Source organism: Lissotriton vulgaris, chromosome 3_1 (assembly GCF_964263255.1).
Source record: "Lissotriton vulgaris chromosome 3_1, aLisVul1.2, whole genome shotgun sequence".
NCBI classification, from domain to species: Eukaryota; Metazoa; Chordata; class Amphibia; order Caudata; family Salamandridae; genus Lissotriton; species Lissotriton vulgaris.
Window position 1 is genome coordinate 1,325,541,141 of NC_141689.1, and position 19,003 is coordinate 1,325,560,143.

General features: G+C 49.2%; 1 protein-coding gene across 3 annotated transcripts in view; it reads right to left on the reverse strand.

Annotated features, from left to right (window-relative positions):
• ERCC3 (ERCC excision repair 3, TFIIH core complex helicase subunit) overlaps positions 1-19,003 on the reverse strand; it is a 1,672,020-nt gene that overhangs the window by 1,587,402 nt on the left and 65,615 nt on the right. For all 3 annotated transcript variants that reach the window (XM_086961802.1, XM_086961803.1, XM_086961804.1), the window contains one exon: positions 3,493-3,698. In XM_086961802.1, the coding sequence (XP_086817928.1) occupies positions 3,493-3,698 (206 nt within the window). The remainder of the gene's footprint in view (positions 1-3,492; positions 3,699-19,003) is intronic.

Here is a 19,003-nt window from a genome sequence, read left to right on the forward strand (position 1 = left end):
TTCTATGTGCTAAGGGTTATCCCTACAAAGTGCTATTTCTACCAAGTATTCTAGGTCTAAAAGTGCTTATTCGTGACAGTGGTCCATGTGACCCTGTCCCATGTACAAAATCCCCTGTGAATTCTGCCCGTGCCTCTGGCAAATTGTAAAGTGTGTGTGTTTACTGTCTAATGTGTTTTGTAATACAAAGGCTATTTTTACATATACCTTGTGTGGAGTTCCTTTTGTGGGGGGCCTTGGATGTTGTTGCTGGTGGGTGCGTGCGCAAATACTTTACACATCGCCTCTGAGATAAGCCTGACTGCTCGTGCCAAGCTACCAAGAGGGTGAGCAGGGGTTATCTTGGCGGGTGACTTCCTTGCCCTGACTTAAAATGGCGGTTTCTGCCTGGCTTTGGCGCAAGCCTTAGCCAACCAGAAATCCCATTTCTAACACCTACCCTTTCTATCTTAAAGGGTTTTCGTTGAGAAGGTTCTACAAATCTTGCAGTCCTTTACCTTATGCTGGGGGTATAGACAGTAGAGAAGAAATCTGGTAAATTGAAGAAACTAAGCAGAGCTCAGAGAGACTCCCTATCACACGAAATGTGGTAGAAAATCTGAGGAACCTAACCTTTAAGAGTGTTCTACAGGGTGCTGTCGCCGGATTGGCTGCTACTTCAGTTTGGTTCTTTTTTACAAAAGAAAATAGATAGGCTATTGCGGTGAATGTTTATTGCATTGTAGCCTATGGCAATATTAATTACTGCTTTTACAAGGATAATGTGGGACTCCCACTACGACGACAGGGATAATTCAAGCATGTGAATCTATGAAAGATCAAACACTGGAGACGGTAGAGCGTCCCTCATCATCAGATTTACTTTTAAATCTCTGCAGCCAAATCAACAACCTACCCTCTCCATCTTTAAGGGTTTTGGTAGAGAAAGTTCTACAAATGTTGCAGTCTTTAACTTATGCTGTGGGTACAAGCAGTAAATGCAGTTCTTATGGGGATCTTCAGCATGGAACCTCTTCTTTCCTCATGTTCCACATGACCTGAAGTGACCTTTCTTTGAAGAATCCGACATTTTTTAGAAGATATCTTGTAGTTTTGAAAGAAAAACTGAGCAGAGCTCAGGAAGACCCCCTGTCACACTACGTGCAGTAGAAAATCTGAGGAACTCTGCCTCTCTTTGGACTGTTCTACAGGGTGCTGTCGCCAGATTGGCTATTACTTAAGTTTGGTACTTTTTTTTTTTTTTTTAAACAAAAGTAAGTAGATTGGCTATTGCAGTGACTGTCCATTGCACTGTAGCCTATGATAGTATCTACTGCTTTTATAAGGATACTGTGGGACTCCCACTACGACGACGGGGAGGATTCAAGCATGTGAATCTATGAAAGATCCAATACTGGAGAAGAAGAGGTATTACTGCTTCAAGAGACATACTTGGTGGGTAACATGTTTTACTTTTTATGTATGGAGAAGGTACACCACCCTTGCATACTCAGCAACCACTACAGGGTCAAGGTGGGGGGTGGTATCGATGAAAACATCATTCCAATTTAAAGACGGACCAATCCAGGCTAGACCCCATGAGTTGCTATGCAGCTGCGTAGGGTTACCAGAATGGGAGACCATGGAAATCATATCAGAAAAATAGCCTCCCTGACCCCAACCTATAGAAAGGCTGTGAACATATTTTCCGGAAACCCACAGCAATGCCGAAGCTGGGTTAGGATTTCTGTCAAGTATTACAAGAGGACTTGGGTACACAGACCTTTTGCCTAGGTGCCAGACATAAGGGATTGAAGTTGGAAAGCCTCCCTCAGGTTTATGGTCCGATGAAAAAACAGATTCCTACACATTGTTGAGATCTACAGTAAATACTCTGGGATCAGCATCAACTGGACCAAGTCAGTACTGTTCTCACTCACGGGCTTGATTTGATCTTTGGGAATGCATTGTCCTTCCCAAATAGACAAAGAGGGTCTTATGTACTTGGGCGATTTTGTCACTAATAATTATAAATAACGAGTGAGAGCTTGGAGACAATTCTAGAGAGATTCAGTGGACATGCCTCACTTTGGAGAACACTCTGGATCCACAGTCTGGTAACTGATATGCACTTCACTATGGAGGAAGGAGTGGTCCTTACATTCTATGTAAGGGGGATGAAGCAAGAATTTCCTCTGCCACCTGGAGCAATCGAGTACACGACGGAAGCATCAGTTTGCCGGTATAAAAGACACCCCGTGGGGGCCAGTTTTCTTCATCAAAGGTGCAGAGCAAAATGCGCTAAATGCCTCTAGATTTAAAACTTAATTAGCTTTGAGATGGGAATGTCGGCAACAAACAGGCATGTATTTTCAGCCAAGCGCCATTTCCGAGCACATGACCTTATGGAAATGTGTAAACTCATACAACTGTTTCAATGCACAGAAAGACCTAAGCAAAATGTTTCAGCATTAAAAATGTGTACAGGTTTGGTGCTTTTAAGCATACTTGTTTTGGGGCACTGGACAAGCTTTACCTTCAGTCTCTGTGCACACAGTATTTGGTAGGTCTATCAGGCTTTGTACAGAGCTACTCGTGTCTACAATCTTTACAATTTATTTAACGTTTTCCACATTCATTTTTGTTTTGTTGGTTAAACATCAGAAAAAATGGTTTCTCATGAACAAAACTACAAAAATTAATCTTCTAACAACAGATCATAGTTGCAACATGATTTATGAGCCAAATGGAAAGACGGCCCACAGACAGACACTTTAAGAACAAACATAGTCGGTATTGTAATAATAGAGCAAATGCATTTATAGACCACTGTAGGCGTTTTCAGCGCTTTAAAAACAAAAAGAAAATACCTCTACTGTCTTCAATATTACTCATGTGTTGCAAAAATGCCACTATGTTCTCGGGCTAAATTTATCACGTTTATTTCCCGGCAGTACGTTATGGCAAAACTATTCTTAAGCAAAACCCTTTAAGGCTTTCTGTATAATTTGGGAAATGCTGGCACACAACCGGATAGAAAAATTAGGTTGTATTAAACGCAAATTCAATTTACCAGAACACAGATGACTACAAATAATACATAAACAAGGGGAATTGTCTAAAACTAGAAAAAAAATCGAAATTAGTTTAAGACTGAGAAAGGAGAGTAATAACAATGAGAGGGTAAGGAAAGAACTGGTACCGAAGTACACGGATTGGTGCTCTGGCAGACCGAGAATGGGAAGACTAGATGGGTATGTTTAACATGGTTGGTCATTGTTCATCAAGGTACATTTTGACAGGACTATGCAGATTCAAAAATGTAAAATGGGATAGAAATGAGCTTTTGTGGAGTCAGAATCAATGAAATGTCTTTATAGTTAAGGCTTCCATAAATCATTTGCACATATATATATATTTTTTTTTACGCCAACAAGTACACCAGTCAACGTTTTATGTAGCTCTAGGATGAATTGAAATCAAGTACATGTTTCAGAGAAACTGGAAACCTACCACCCAGAGCGGACGGGAGGAGTGGTCCCCCTTCAGCGGCATCTGGATCCGGTAATCTTTCGCTCCATATTCATCCTGCCTAATTAATGATTCCTCCACCTGCTTCCCTGCTGCAGATGGGACAGCTTCTTGGGACTCATTGATGGGGATTTCATCTTCGTCATTATCCTCTTCATGACAGTGTCGTTTCTTTGATTTCTTTTTTTCTGAAAGCACAAATGAAAAAAATGCTCAGCTGCCTTTGAGAAATAGTGGTACGGTTTACATCCAGTATGACAAGCACATAAATCAGGTGAGCCAAGGACCTAAAAAGAGCTCTTCCACTCAGTACTGAACCCTTTAAAAAGCAGACGTCTATAAATTACAAAAATGCAGGGTGGTGGGGGGGGGGGGGAGGGGGGCGTGGCTTGTCCGGCAACGATGGCGGCTGTGTTTTAGGCTCGCTCCAGCCAGCCTTCAGATATCCGGTATATAAATCCTGCCCTGAGCGTCATCACTTGCTCACCGGTTGCCGAAGACCCTGAGCTATCGATCGGCGACCCTCCGATCTCTCTGGGGGCTCGCGGAGCGTGGTGCGGCGACCTGCAGTGAGGGGGCGGCCTGGTGAGAGTCGGCGGAGGAGGAGCCGGGGCCTGGAGTGCAGCGCCTGGCCGGGGCCGTGGTTCTTGGGGCCGGCAGAGGTGCGCTGGTGCCCCGGCGCGGAGTGGCGCTTCCCCAATTCACCATCCGGGGGTTGGGGGCCACCCGGTGGAGGAGTACCCGGCGGCGGACTGCGCTACCTGGCTCTGCTGTGGGGCAGTTGAAACTACGTGCCGGAAGAGGTGCACAGAGAAAACGGACGGCCCGGTGGAGGACGGCGGCCATTTTCCATACCCTGGGCCGATAGTGGTGTTTCCTGCAGGCCGCGTCAGAGCATCTGGAGCGGTGAGGCGACATTGCCGGCGGAGGCGTGGTGGGGCGGCCGGCCAGTCGGGTCGGCCTGCGTAGCCCGGGTGCTGAGAGGCACATAGAGGCTGCCATATTGAAACACACTGGGACCGAGGTGCGTTCCCCCCCCATTGAGCAGCGGGGTGACCTTCTATTCTCAAAGGTTGGTGGAGTGGAGAGACTTGGCGTGCCGCCATCCGGAGATCCTGAGCTGCCCACAAAGACGTCTGGCAAGATTTGGGGGTCCTGGGCGGTCAGCTTACTGGACCGGATGCATCGTGGTGTGGGGTTGAGGGCACAGGGAGTCAGGGGGCAAGGGCGCCTGCTCTCCCCCCCCCCCCGAACATATCGCATGGACCTCCTGTAAGGTGGTGGTGGCCCTGACTCTGGGGTGCTCAGCGGCCTAGTCAGGCAGCGGCGATTGTGGGTGCGGCGGACATAGCGGCCTGGTGTGGCTGTCTTTGCGACATGGCCCTGGTGAGGTCTGGGGGCTGCTGGCGATCCCGCTGCTGTGTTCGGAAGGCCTACGGGAGTGAGTCGGTGGTCGGTACGGGCCACGGTGCACGGACTAGAGTGATAACCTTCAGTGGAGGAGAGGAGCCGGCTTGCTGACTTACCTGTTGGACTACCAGATCTCTGCCTTGCCGGCTTTGACGGGTGCTGGAGTGAGGAGTCCTATTGCCAGAAATATCTTGCACGACCACTATGACGCGGGATCGCACTGGTGGCGGCCACTCCAAGCAAGGGACCCTTGACAAATTCACAGAGGCAGGCCAGGCGGCAGGCGGCGGGGGGGGGGGGGGTCGCAGAACTCGGCGGCAGATAATACAGCGCTGCTGGTGGCCATAACACAGTCCAGGGACACGCTAGACACCAAGATTGGGGCCGTTGGGTCCGATGTTACATTGCTCCGCCAGGACCTGAGGAACGCAGTGGAGGGGATCACCGGCACAGACTCGCATATCCGAGGTGGAAGATGACATGTCCGCGGCCACGGAAAAAATTCAAAAGGGCCTAGCCATGAGGGTCGAGGATGCAGAAGGGTGTGCTCGGCGGAACAACCTACGCTTTGTGGGATTTCCGGAGGGAACGGAGGGTGACAACGCGGAGCGCTTTCTGGCCCAGTGGCTGGAGGGCTGGCTTCCCTCGGAAGCTCTGTCTCGCTGCTTTGTGGTGGAGCGGGCCCACCATGCTCTCATGCAGAAGCCCCCAGCTGGAGCACACCCACGGCCGATCGCCAAATTTCTGAATTACTCCAACCGAGACACCATTAGGCGGCAGGCAACGATCCTCATCTTCCCGGACTACACACGGCTGGTGCAGCAGCGTCAATCTTTTCTTGCAGCTAAAGCCCGTCTCCGGGGCCTTAAACTCCAGTATGCCTTGCTTTACCCGGCGTGGTTGTGAGTTATCTATAAGTCCAGCACGCTGTTCTTTGATTCCCCTGAGGAAGTATTCCAATGGACAGACGAGACGGTGAAAATTTGAGTCAACACGGCCCAGGGTGGAGAATCTGATTCCTCCTCGAGTGGAGTGGTCCATGAGGGGCTTCGGAGGCAACGGCACCGCCGCAAGGGATCAAAATCTGGTCGCAGCTCACGCTCTGGCTCAGCACTTCGACAAGGGGATCCGGCACCTGAACAGCAGCCGGAAGCAACATGAAACATGGGACTCCAGTCTAGAACTGTGTATCTAGTAATCATGGACACTCAGGTGTGCAGTTATCTGGGGCTGGGAGCCTGACCCAGTAGGAAGGGGTGGGAGGGAGTGAGAACCCTGTTATGGGTCGTCACTTGGGGATCCATTGGAGGGGTGGTTCTTGTCCCCCCGTTGGGGACTAGGCTGCGATCAGACCGCGACAGGTGCTTCCATGTTTGGGAGGTACAGGGTGGGGGGTGGAGGGGGGGGATTGGTGTTTGGGATCGGGGTGGAGGGGATTGTTTGTGCATGTTTCGCTGCTATATGTTAGTCATGATCTTTGCATGCTGAGTCACCAGGACACCTGTAGTCTACACAGTAATATAGTCTTATGTCCACTGCTGAGAGGGGAGGACGGGTAGGCCCCGGCTCCTTGAGTATACGGAGTTGGAATGTGCGGGCGTGTTGGACAAGGTGAAACGGGGTGCGGTCTTCCAATATGCTAAGAGGGCGGGGGTGGATGTTTTATTACTTCAGGAGACTCCCCTACTCGGCACGAAAGCACTATGCCACGGTTTGGGTTCACCCAAGTGTACCACTCTGGATTCCCGAGGGGATCTAGGGCGGTTGATATTCTTATACACCGTCGGGTTTCCTATGTGCATGATTGCATGATAGACTCTGGACTGACACACAGGGCAGATATGTTTTTGTGCAGGGCAGGGTGGGGGGTAGGGGGTGTGGGGGGGAACAGGGTGACCATTGGTTGTGTGTATCCCCCGCCACCACTACAGTGGCCACTGGTGGAGAAGCTCATGTCCCTTTGGGGCACCATGCCAGATACCCTCTCAATTATAGGGGGGGGCTGGAACGACGTCATGGACCTGGGCAGCGATAGATATAAAAACATATCTTTAAAAGATTGCACAAATCACATTGTGTACAGTTTTAGGAGTAGAAAATGATTAAAAGAGTAGAAAAATAAAATATGACCGTAAGCATGCTAGTTAAAACATTTAAATTTGTAGATTAGCCCTCCCGGTCTTTACAAGTGTCTATTAAAATACATGTTCAGTCTTGACAATGAGCAGAGGCCTCAGGAGTGTCCATTTTATCTAGGTTGCGGTATGCTTGCTGAATAAATTTGGCCAAATTTATATTTAAAACAATATTATCTAGAGACAAAGCAGCAATAATGGCATGCCTACAGGTCCGAACTCCCAGCCTGTTCCATTCTGGCTTGAGCAGACACCTGCGTTGAGAATTAAATAAGGGACAGATGCAGAGCACATGCAAAATTGTTTCTGTTGCTGACAAGCATCCTCTACATGTTGTGTCCTCCTTCTTACGGCGCCAGGTGGGTAGATTTTGAAGAAAGCGCCAATCTCCCATTCTTAGGGCAATCAGACAGCGCTTTAGGTGAAGTGAAAATGTTGTGAAGAGGTAGGCAGCAGGGGTTAATCGTTTGTAGGAATTGACTACTGCCAAGGAATGACTATGTTTTGTGACAAGAGCTTTATCTGTAGCCAGAGATTTCAGTCTTACACATTTTTTGATTATATTTTTAAAAACAGTCTGACTGGGGTTAAGCCCAAAGGTCGGCAACTGACATTTGATGGATATAGTCATTCAGAAGGCGGCCGAATGTTCCCCCTGGATTAGTCTCATTGATATCTTTCCAGATTAGTGATTCTAATGTACCTGGTTCGGCCTGTCTTAATTTATGACAGAGCTTAAGATAGGTGCCAATATTAGAGGCTTCATAGTTGCTTAATCCCAGCTCTAATCTAATCTGGGCCGGGGAAGCGGTGCTCGGCAAATAAAGTGCCTTTCTATAGATTTTAGTTGTGTGTTTATTTAGGGCAGTGTTCATTCTGCCTTTAAAGATCTCTATGCCATATGAGAGTGTTGGCCCGATCTTTGCTCTAAGGACTTCTAATAAAGGGACAAGGGTTGGACCTGAAAGTTTCTTTGATAGTTTGGCCAAGGATACCACTAGGGCCGTAGTTTTAGCTGCGATCACGCTGCTTTGCTTTGAGAAGCTGCCCCTTGAGTCCAAGTGGACGCCTAAATATTTGTATGATTGGCCAATCGAAAGACTTGTTTTATTGATTTACCAACCACCGCCACTGTAGCGTTTCTTACCAAATGGGACTATCAGGGTTTTCTCCATATTAATTTCTAATTGATTGTCAAACGTGTATCGCAATAGTGCATCAAGGAGCCTTTGTAACCCATCTCTAGTGAGGCTAAACAGGGCCAGGTCATCGGCATATAAAAGGTTGCAGAATGCCGCACCTCCTATTTTGGGTGGATGACTATTTACCTTGTCTAGAGTGCTTGACAGGTCGCTATAAAAAGGTTAAAGAGAAGGGGGGCCAGCACGCATCCCTGCTTGACACCGCGTGAGGTCATGATTCTTCGCGAGAGATGCGAGCTGGACCCTAACTTCACTCTAACCCATGTGTCAGAGTAGAGTTGAATGATTGGGTTCAGTAATTTGTTTGGAATACCCCACTGTGTCAGTTTTTTCCAGAGGGCCGCCCTAGGCACTCCATCAAACGCTGCTTTGAAATCGACAAAGCAGCAAAAGACCATCCTGCGTGTTGATAGAGCTTTGTCGATTATAGTGGAAACTGCCAATACATTTGTCGTAGTTCCTAAATTGGCAACAAACCCTGTTTGATTCAGAGGAATCAGATCGTTGTCCTTTGCCCATTGCCTTAAATCCTCCAGAATGAGTCCTGCAAAATGTTTCGCCTCTATGTCCAGTAGGGCAATTAATCTGTAGTTATTCGGCATGGCACGTGATCCAGCTTTGTGAATGGGATGAATTATTGCGCCCCGCCATGAGTCCGGGATGGTCGATGTCCTCAAGGTGTGATTAAGGAGGTTTAGTAACACCGTGGACCAGAAAGGGATGTCCGATTTGAATAACCTTTGTGGCAGGCCATTCGGGCCTGGTGCTCCATCTTGTCTCCCTTTTGTCACTGCTTTGACAACTCGTTCCTCGGTTAGTACAAGTGCAGGAGTGGGCCCCCGAGTTGTATCGAGGGAGGTATTAAATGATATGTCAGCTCCAATCCCGCATGCCCTAGGTGGTCTGGTGCAGTCATGCTGGTCTTGTGCCTGAAAATAATCTGTTCAGTATGTTACCCATTCTGCTTCCTGGATATTTGCTGAGCCAGAGTTTGTTAGGTTCAGGTTGGTTAACAAGGGACCAGAATTTCCTTGAGTTTTTTTGCTTGCTTTCCCACACCAATTTTACCCAATATTGGTTTTCCTGAGCCTGTTTCTCTTGGGAGACTGCCCTCCTGAATACTTTTTGGGCATAGTGATATGTGGCAAGGAAGGCGCTGTTCCCTTGGAATTTTGAAACCAACCTCAATGCAATGTTCCTTGCTCTCTTTAATGGTTTTATGACTGTGGAGGTTGCAGCCCCTACTGGTGGTGAGCGATTTGATCTCTGCGCAGCCGCTGGATAGGAGTTGATCAGGTGCAGGCACAACTGCAACCATTTCCATATCGGGTTGGCATCTTTATCGAGGCTACCTGTTGTGAAGTCCTTGCTTGTTTTTAAACCACTCTGGCTTTTGGATTAATTCCATTTGAGGCGCTTTAGGTTTTCAGTATGAATTCCCTTGTAGGTTATAGGAGCCGCTTTATGGAAATCTGGATTTGTAGTGAAGGTGATGACCTGTGGCCTGTGATCGCTTTCAGACCGTTGATGGATGCAGAAACTGTTCAACTTAAACAGTAGTTCTGAATTACAGATAGTAAAATCTAAGTAAGACTTTTTTCTTCCGTTCGACCAGGTCCAATTTGGAGGTGAATCACTTGTTGACCTTCCATTCACTACCAGGTAGCCTCGGTTGTAGAATCTCATCACAGAGAGCTCACCTAATATATTTGGGGCTTGCTTCAGAGGTTTAGATTGAGTCATAGCCTCAATGATGTTAGTCAGGTCCGGCCCTTCCATGTCTACTGTATTCCCCTGAAATAGAATTGTGTTGAAATCTCCCGTAATGATGCGGTCCGAGTTGGGATATTCAGCGGCGAGGTCATTCATGATTTCGCACAGTCGGACCAGGTGGTCTTTTTTTGTACGGGTGCTGGGGTGTGGAGGAGTGAACGCTGCTTCCTCCAGGGGTTAATTTTGACCCCGAGTAACCAGTCTTCTTTGAAAAGAAATCGTTTGAGAGCACCTTTCAGGTTGTTTGAGATGTATATGGACAAACCGTCTTTGGGGTGGCCAAATCGGCTGTCCCGGAGTGCTGGTTTTCGAAATTCAATGTATCCTTCTATGGGACGGCCCTCTGTCGCCCAAGTTTCCTGTAGGGCGATTGCCGCATGTTTGCACAAGAAAGCCATGGTGTCATCATTTGAAGTTTTTGGGTGAAGTTCACTGATATTCCATGAACACAGTGAGAATGGAGGCCGCCCTTGATTGTTGTCTCTTTTGTGCTGTGTGTCCGCCGCTGAGAGGGGTTTTCTAGAGTGATTGTGAGTTTCTACAAGTGTTTCACCCGCTGGCTGTCAGTTTGAGTGTTTTGATGACAGGATTGCTGGCAGCCACCCCCAGCTATAACTAGGTTCTACATTGTCCCTGGCTTTTTGGGGGCCTTTTGTTTCAACGTCGGACCCTGAGGCATTTTTTAAGACAGAGTAGGGTCTCACGCGTCCTGTTTTGTTGGTTGTTGCCGGATAGCTGGGTGAAGTCGGTCTTGTTAGCAGGGAGGTAGGATACCCAGGGGTGGAGTACGGGTATACTCTAATTCCCCAGTTCCGCAGAGTGAGCTTCTGTTCAATAAAAGCTCCTACACAACTAGCCGATGAAAAAGTCACCACAGTGACCTCAGAAGGTTGGTTTCCTCGAGGGGAGAGGAATTCAATGGATTCTATATTGTTTGTGGTCAGTCCAGCTAGTCCCGGGATTCCTTCTGCTAGTTTTAACAGATTGAATCTGTTGAGAATGTCGTGCCGCCCTTTAGATTTATATTCGGGGGGCAGTAGAATCTGATGGCACGATGGGTCATTGTTGATTGACTCCGGAACACTTGTGGGCTTAATGTTGGGATTTTCGACTATCCTGTCTGTTTGGATTTCATATAACTGTTGTGACAGTCGTTGCGAAGCCCTCTTCGAATATAGACTGTGACTGGTCGGAGCTATAGGATCGTTGCAGATGGTTTTGGAATAATTGAGTCTTGCCCTTGCGTTTTCTTTTCCCGGGGAAACGAGAGCCATCGATGGCCTGGATTTTTCTGGTGTCGTCTTAGGCCCAGTTACACTTGCCGTCTCTGGGCTCACCCTGGTGATTTCTGTGTGGGCACTGCCCTCGGTTGTTTCTGGGGCCATAGTTTGTTTACTTTGGTCCTGTGGGCTCCTCGCAGATTCTTGGGTGAGTTTTTCCAGGGTGACTCCCTTGGGGATAGTCCTTTGCTCTGCGGCACTGTTTTAGACGGGGATTTTTTATTTTCGGCTTTTTTGAAGATAGGAAAGAGTTCCTGATGGACCATTTTGGGGTTTGCCCTTAGTTTATTTCTGGCTTTGCGCTGACGTTTACGCTCTCTCTTACTACGTGGTAAGACTGGCCCTGGGAGGGCCGCCACTGTGGATTCGCTTTGAGAAACGGGGCTATTTGTTTGCACAGGCTCAAGTTGTTAAGTCCGATTGGTGACAAAGGGGGGCCGTTTTCAGCCGTCAGATTTGATTGTGGTTGAGCGCTCTGGGGATGACCGTTCAGCTTCGTTGGGCCAGTAGTTGTTCCTGTGTTTGGCGCCTCTCATTCATTTGTGTTTGTGTTCTGCTTAGCAGGAGCCGCCGTAGGTTTTAGATGTTCTTGCTGTGTAGGGGGTGGCGGTTTGGTAAAAACGTTTCCTCCCCTCAACAGCTTTACTTCCCTTATGACAGTGGTTAGGCATTCTGGGAGCAGAGAAAGAGAATCTATGATTGGGGAGCGACAGCAGGTTGATTAGGCAAGCTTCGTGGGGGCTTGCACCCGTAAAATTAAGGAATTGTATTTGTCTAGTTTGCTGTCGATCCCAGACGTAAATAGTGCCAGGGTGTTTAATAGGTCAACCTGCACCTCCAGTTTTATCGAATGATAATTAAGTGCATTAACTGTTTGCTGCAGGGTCTGTAGAAGTTGTGGCCAAGCGCTGGTCCCGGTGTTTTCTTCAATATTTTGTTTTTCATTTGGGATCAGACTGGACCTAGGAGAACTGAGAAGTCTTGGAAAAAAAGGGACAGGTCCGTCATGAACTGATCGTTCTGGGCAGGCAGTATTGGCTGCCTTTGCAATGTGTCCTTTGTATGTCTAGATGGCGAGAATAACATGTATGGGGGACTCAGAGCTGGTGGTGCTGTTGTTGAGATTATTGTTTGTGGGGTTGAGGATTGTTGACTGCAATTGGAGTGCTCGGGGTTGGCTTGCCCGTGGATTTGTGCCGTCGTTGTTTGGTGAAAAGAGGCCACAGGAGGCTTGATCGGGGTCGCTACACAAGTTGCAGTAGGTTGAGGCGGCGTTAATTGGACCTCTGTTGAGCACATAGTGTTCTCCAGCTGAGTTTGAGGTGCTTGACAAGACCAATGGTCCTCTGTTGGAGACACTGAAAACGTGTCCGATAGGAGGTGGTCAGATTGAGAGTTTTTACTGTTATGGTCGTTACAGGTAGACCCAAAAATATAGACCTCTGATGGCTCAATTACCCTCGCGGTTTCAGGTGCCCAATGTTGCGCCAAGGCCAAATTAAACGACCCTGGTTGGGCCAGGGGAATAATAGTTGTTGCTGCCGAAGATTGTGCTCGTGGTTGTGGCGATTCCACGGACTTTGATGACGTTTTTCTGAAGAAGTCCCGTATGCTTAGGGGTTTTTGTGTTTTTAAACTGTGGTTGGCGTTGGCGTTGGCCGAGACCTCTGCGACGTCAAGTTGTGTTGCTTTCTTTCTTTTGGGCGCTGTGTACTTCCTCTCTTTTCCTGATCTCATTGTTTCCCGAGGGCTTGGGCTTGGGCTTGGGGTTGGGCTCTCCTGGTAGCTCTTGAGTCCAACACCACTGGTACTTTGTTGCAGCTTTGTTACAGCAGCGAGTGTTCTAGCTTCTGGGACTGTATACAGGCTGTGCGTTGAGTGGCTATGTTAGTGTGTGGCACCCCCCTGCTCGCCCAGTCCCTCCTACACTAGGTCCCCCAACCCTAACCCCACCCGCTGAGACCACCTCACCACCTCGCCTCTCCGGGCCGGACCGGAGTCCGAGAGCAGCTGGGCTGTATGCTGCGCCAACTCTGGGTGAAATGGAGCCAACAGGGTCTGGGTGGGCTAGTCAGGAACTGGGCTGGCTCTGGGATGGAAAGCAAGGGGAGCAGCCCCAAAGCTGGTGGGTTCCCGTGACCAACCAGGTAGTGAGCAGCGAGTGAGGGATGACTGGGGGCGGTAAGCGCTAGGAGGCCGAGGCGCCGGCCAGGGGCCCCAGCGAGAGCAACTGGAGCACTGCAAACCGCGAGGGCTACAGGAGATGGCCGATGGGGAGAACTCAGAGAGGAACTCTGAACTCTGGGGCTCGGTGTGCTTGGGCTGGGCTGCAGCACGAACGCCAAACCAACGCCTGGCAATCAGCACGTCAGGGGGGGGAGGGTGGAGGAGACCAGAGAAGAGGCCGCCCGCTCACCGGAGTGAAAGGCGGTGGTGGTGTGAGAGATTGACTCTCAAATTGCCTCTCGGTCAGCCCCTGTCGATCCCTGTACCCCCCCCTCGCGTACGCCGAGCGCTGCCTTACCGTGAGTCTCCCGCTAGTCTCTCCAGTCTCCCAAGCTGCAGGATGACCGTCTGCCTCACTGTGCCCCCGCCAAGCCCGCAGCTCGCTCCCCGCTCGTCTCCGGCTCCCAGCGCGGCAGCCCCCGCACACCGCGCAGCCACCGCCCGCAGCCTCTCCGCTCTCTACGTTGCCACGCCTACCTGACGAGCCTTGGTAGCCACGCTAGTGGGACGCGGCCAATCTCCGCAGCAAAAGCAGACGTTCAGGTAGGGCAGCGATAGGTGGCGAAATGGCGAGATTGACGGGGGAGGGGGTGGGGGGACCCACCACCAAATTACATGCCCTGGCTACAGGCCTGGACTGGACGGATGCCTGGAGGTACCAGCATGGCTCACGTAGGGAATTCACTTATTTCTCCACGGTACACAACTCATTTTCCAGACAGTACTACATATTCGTTCCAAGGGGGATGGCCCATAGCATCCTGTCGGTGGATATTCTGTCGAGAGCCCTGTCTGATCATTCACCGGTAGCCCTCACATTTGGCGTAGGCCTGGCCAGACAGCCGTTTCGTTGGCGCATGTCTGGGTGGCACCTGATGCAGGTGGACTACAGGGAGCATATGACCAAAAAATGAGATCACTACCTGACATCCAATGTGGGCTCCGTGGACTCCCTGACTACCCTTTGGGAGGCCTTAAAACCCACTCTGCGGGGTGTAGATATATCCTGGTGCGTGGCGGCCAGTAAGGAGCGGCAGAGAGATTTAGTGCAGCGCGAGGCGACTCTGGAGGAATTAGAGCATAAAAGCCGGGAGGTGGGTGGTGGACCCGCCAGACGACAGTTAATCTTGACCCAACAACAGTATACCGCGGTTCTGATGGAGGAGGCAAGGCAGGCTTGGCTGGCCACTCGTAGTCGTGTGTACCTGTGGGGGGACAAATCGTGCAAGATGCCTCACCGCCTGTGCCAGGGCACTTTACATGCACAACCGCTGCCTCAAATCTTAGACCCCGGGGGTGCCTATACTCGAGCCCCCAGCAATTGCAGAGAGCTTCGCTACGTATTATGAGGAGCTATACGAGCCTCAGGAGTGCTTGGCGGCTTATGTGATCCAGCGATTTATTGATGACCTCCCCCCGTGTGCGGTCACGGACGACGTGCAGGAACTCCTGGCCAAGCCCCTGTCCGACGACTAATTGGGCACGACCCTGGGTGAGCTGAATCCCTGTAAGGAACCGGGTCCCAACGGCTTCCCCTGCGAATTTTTTCGGCGGTTCTATGTGCAGCTGGGTCCGTGACTCCGTCCAGTTGTGGAGGAGGCGTGCAAGGGTGGTGTGCTCCCTCCGGATTGGCGGCACGCAGAGGTGGTGGTCTTTTTGAAGCCAGGCAGACCCCCGGGGAGTCATGCGTCCTACCGCCCGATTTCGCTGCTTAATAAGGAAGCCAAGGTTCTGGCTAAGGCTCTGGCCAACAGGTTCAAGCCCCACATTACGGACCTGGTCCACCCGGATCAGGCGGGCTTTATGCCTCAGAGGGCTACTCGCCATATTATTCGGCGCACTCACGTCGCAATATCGGCCTGGAGGAGCTTGGGGGAGCAGGCAGCGCTGTTGCTGGCTGACATGGACCGCCCCTTTGATTCCCTGAGCTGGACATATTTGTTTGCCCTATTGTGACGCCTCAATTTGGGCCCACGCTTTCTGGCGTATATACAGCTGCTATACACTGATCTTACGGCCTCAGTGCGCGTAGGGGGTGCGGTCTCTCGATCTTTTTCGGTTCGGCGGGGTACGCGTCAGGGCTGTCCCCTGTCCCCTCTCCCCTTACTTATTCGCGCTCGCCATGGAGCCCCTCGCGGCGTGGGTGCGCATAGATGCCCAACTTTAAGGCTTTCGATTGTCTGCAGACCTGGCTGATAAAATAGCGTTATACGCAGATGATGTCTTGTTTTTCCTTACTGATTTGGATCGCTCGGGCCACGGCTGTTGCGCATTCTGCAGATTTTTGGCGAAACCTCCTGCCTCTATATGAATCCGGGTAAGTCAACACTGTGGATACTCGGTGGACAGCGGCAGGTGGGAGCGTGGGCGTCGGGCCTTCAATTAGCGTTGGGCGGGGTGAAATATTTGGGGGTGTACCTCGCGGAGGAGGCAAGTGCCTCCCGAGAACGTAACCTCAGCCAGATATGGGATCCCACGCGCGAGGACAAAGGAATATGCTACTTACCAGTATGCATCTGTTCTTGGCATGTAGAGCTGCTGACATTCATATCTGTGCATAGATCGCCGCCTAGTGTTGGGTCCGGATGATTGCACATTGTTGTCCTGGAAGAGTCTTCGAAGTATCACGAGATAGGTGGCTCCTCCCTTGGACTACAGTGCGCATGGGCATCCTCTCCATCCTTAGATAGTTTTGCGCCATTGTGGCAGAGATGGAGTATAGTATAGTAAGAGATGGCCATGCAAAGAGTGAATGCTACAGCTGCAACAGGCACCGGGGGGGAGGTGGGTGGGCGATATGAATGTCAGCAGCCCTACATGCCAAGAACAGATGCATACTGGTAAGTAGCATATTCTGTTCGAGGCATGTGGGCTGCTGAATTCATATCTAGCAAAAAACACAGTTGATGGACAGAATGTAGAGCAATGTCATACATTCACCCCAGTACAAGGATCTGGGCCTAAATCCATCGTTTTTTTGCACTCCACACCACCCTGGGTTAGACACTGGCTATATGCAAATCAGCTCTGACCCTGTGCCCCATGGGAACAGTCCAGTCCGAACTACCAAGCCATGTCTTTCCCAGACCGGAATCAAGCATCCAAGGACCGGTTTCTGGCTATCAGCCTTCATTCAGCCTGGATAGCTTGACTCCAGTGGTGTGGAGAGCCTGGGACTCACGTCTGAGTATACCCAGCACACTTGGGGTGAAAATTGCAAAAAACACAGTTGATGGACAGAATGTAGAACAATGTCATTCATATCTAAGCATAGAATATATAGCAGTATCTCCCTTAGTGGTGGTTGCCCGTGCCAGCTGCAGCAGTCTGAAAAAGAGTTTTGAGAACAGCCTGTCCTACAGCAACTTGCTGTTTGGAATGTACATCTACACAATAGTGTTTGGTAAATGTATGTGTGGTTGACCATGTGGCTGCTCTATAAATTTCGTGTAAAGGAATATTTCCTAGGAAAGCCATGGATGCCCCTAGTTTGTGTGTAGAATGCGCCCTAGGGGGAACTATTAAGGTGCGTTTTGCCTTTAAGTAACATATCTGGATGCACTTAACGATCCATCTGGCTATACCCAATTTAGAAATCGGATTCCATTTGTGTTGTGGTGAGAAAGCAACAAAACTGTTTTGTCTTTCGAAATGCCTTAGTTTTATCTATATAGTACAGCAGAGCTCTTTTGACATCTAGAGTATGCAAGGCCCTTTCAGCAACTGTCTGTGGATTTTGAAAGAACACTGGCAGGTCTATTGTTTGATTTATTTGAAAATGGGATACCACTTTTGGTATGAATTTAGGGTTTGTTCTGAGAACTACTCTATTTGCATGTACTTGAATGAATGGCTCTTGAATAGTTAGGGCTTGCAGCTCACTAACTCTTCTAAGTGAAGTAATGGCAATAAGGAAAGCCACCTTCCAAGTAAGAAATTGTAGTTCGCATGAGTGTAGTGGTTCAAAAGGTGGTCCCATAAGTCTGGTTAAAACGATGTTTAGATTCCAGGCTGGTGAAGGTGTGTGCCTTGGGGGAATTACTTGTTTAAGTCCCTCCATAAATGCTCTAATTGCTGGCACTCTGAACAGTGAAAGGTGTTGCCTGTTTTGGAGATATGCTGCTAATGCTGCTAAATGTATCCTGATGGATGAGTAGGCTAAATTGCAACGCTGTAGGTGCAAGAGATAGCAAATGATGTTCTGTGTAGAAGCATCTAATGGGTTTATATCATTGTTACTGCAGTAAATGACGAAATGTTTCCACTTTGCTGCATAACATGCCCTAGTAGTGGGTTTTCTTGCCTCTTTGATAATATTTATACAGTCTGGAGGCAAGTTGAGGTATCCAAATTCTAGGATTTCAGGAGCCAGATCGCCAGGTTCAGCTGTTGTGGATCTGGGTGTTGGATTTCTCCATGGTTCTGAGTTAGAAGAGCGGGAGTGAGTCGTAGTCTTTGATGAGGCACCACTGACAGTTCTAGGAACGTTGTGTACCATGGCTGCCTCGCCCATGTGGGAGCAACTAGGATTAGCGTCAGTGAATGTTGGCGCATTTTGCGTGCCACTAGCGGTATTAATGGAGCTGGGAGAAAAGCGTACGCAAATTTGCCTGACCAGTTCATCCATATCGCATTGCCCTGCGACTGCAGATGTGGGGACCTGGCGGCAAAGTACTGGCATTTTGCGTTTTCGCTTGTGGCGAACAGATTTATCTCCGGTTCTCCCCACTTCCGGAAGAATGGTTGGAGCACATTGGGGTGAATGTCCCATTCGAGCATCTGTTGGCTGTGCCTGCTGAGCAGGACAGCTATTTGATTGTCCTTGCCTGCGAGGTGTTCTGCCATGAGAAACATGTTCCTTTGAATGGCCCATTTCCACACACTCTGAGCTAGATGCGATAGTTGTGGGAATGTGTTCCGCCCCGTTTTTGAATATAATAAATAGCTGTCATGTTGTCCATCCAGATCAACACAGTCTTGTTGCGTAAGTGTTTTTTGAACGCTTTTAGTGCTAGGGGGTTGGTAAGTGGATGGACAATTAATGGTTCAAAAAATAAAGGGCATTTGGCTATTGCATGATCTCATGGCAGGTGATAAAATGGTTAAGCCTGATCTGAAGGACACAAACCTGTTAATATTTATGCCCCGATGTAGGAGCTGGTATTTTGTAGAGGACAATACTAGCTCGAAAGCAACAATGGTGTAGATTTCTAAAAGTCACAATTGTTTTTTTTCAGTTTATCTGTGGTACTCCCATTTAGCTTTTCTCCAGTATCACAGTGTGTGAGAAGTTGGCCTGATATATGATGTTTCCAATTCTGGAACCACCTTGAATCACTCCAAACAATCCCTTATGGTGCCTGGTTGCAAGTCAACCTTATAGACAAGCTATCCTAATGGTAGCATGGACTAAGCAGACTTAAAGGCTCAACTCAAGAGGTAGTGTTAAGCGAGCTGTTTTACCAAT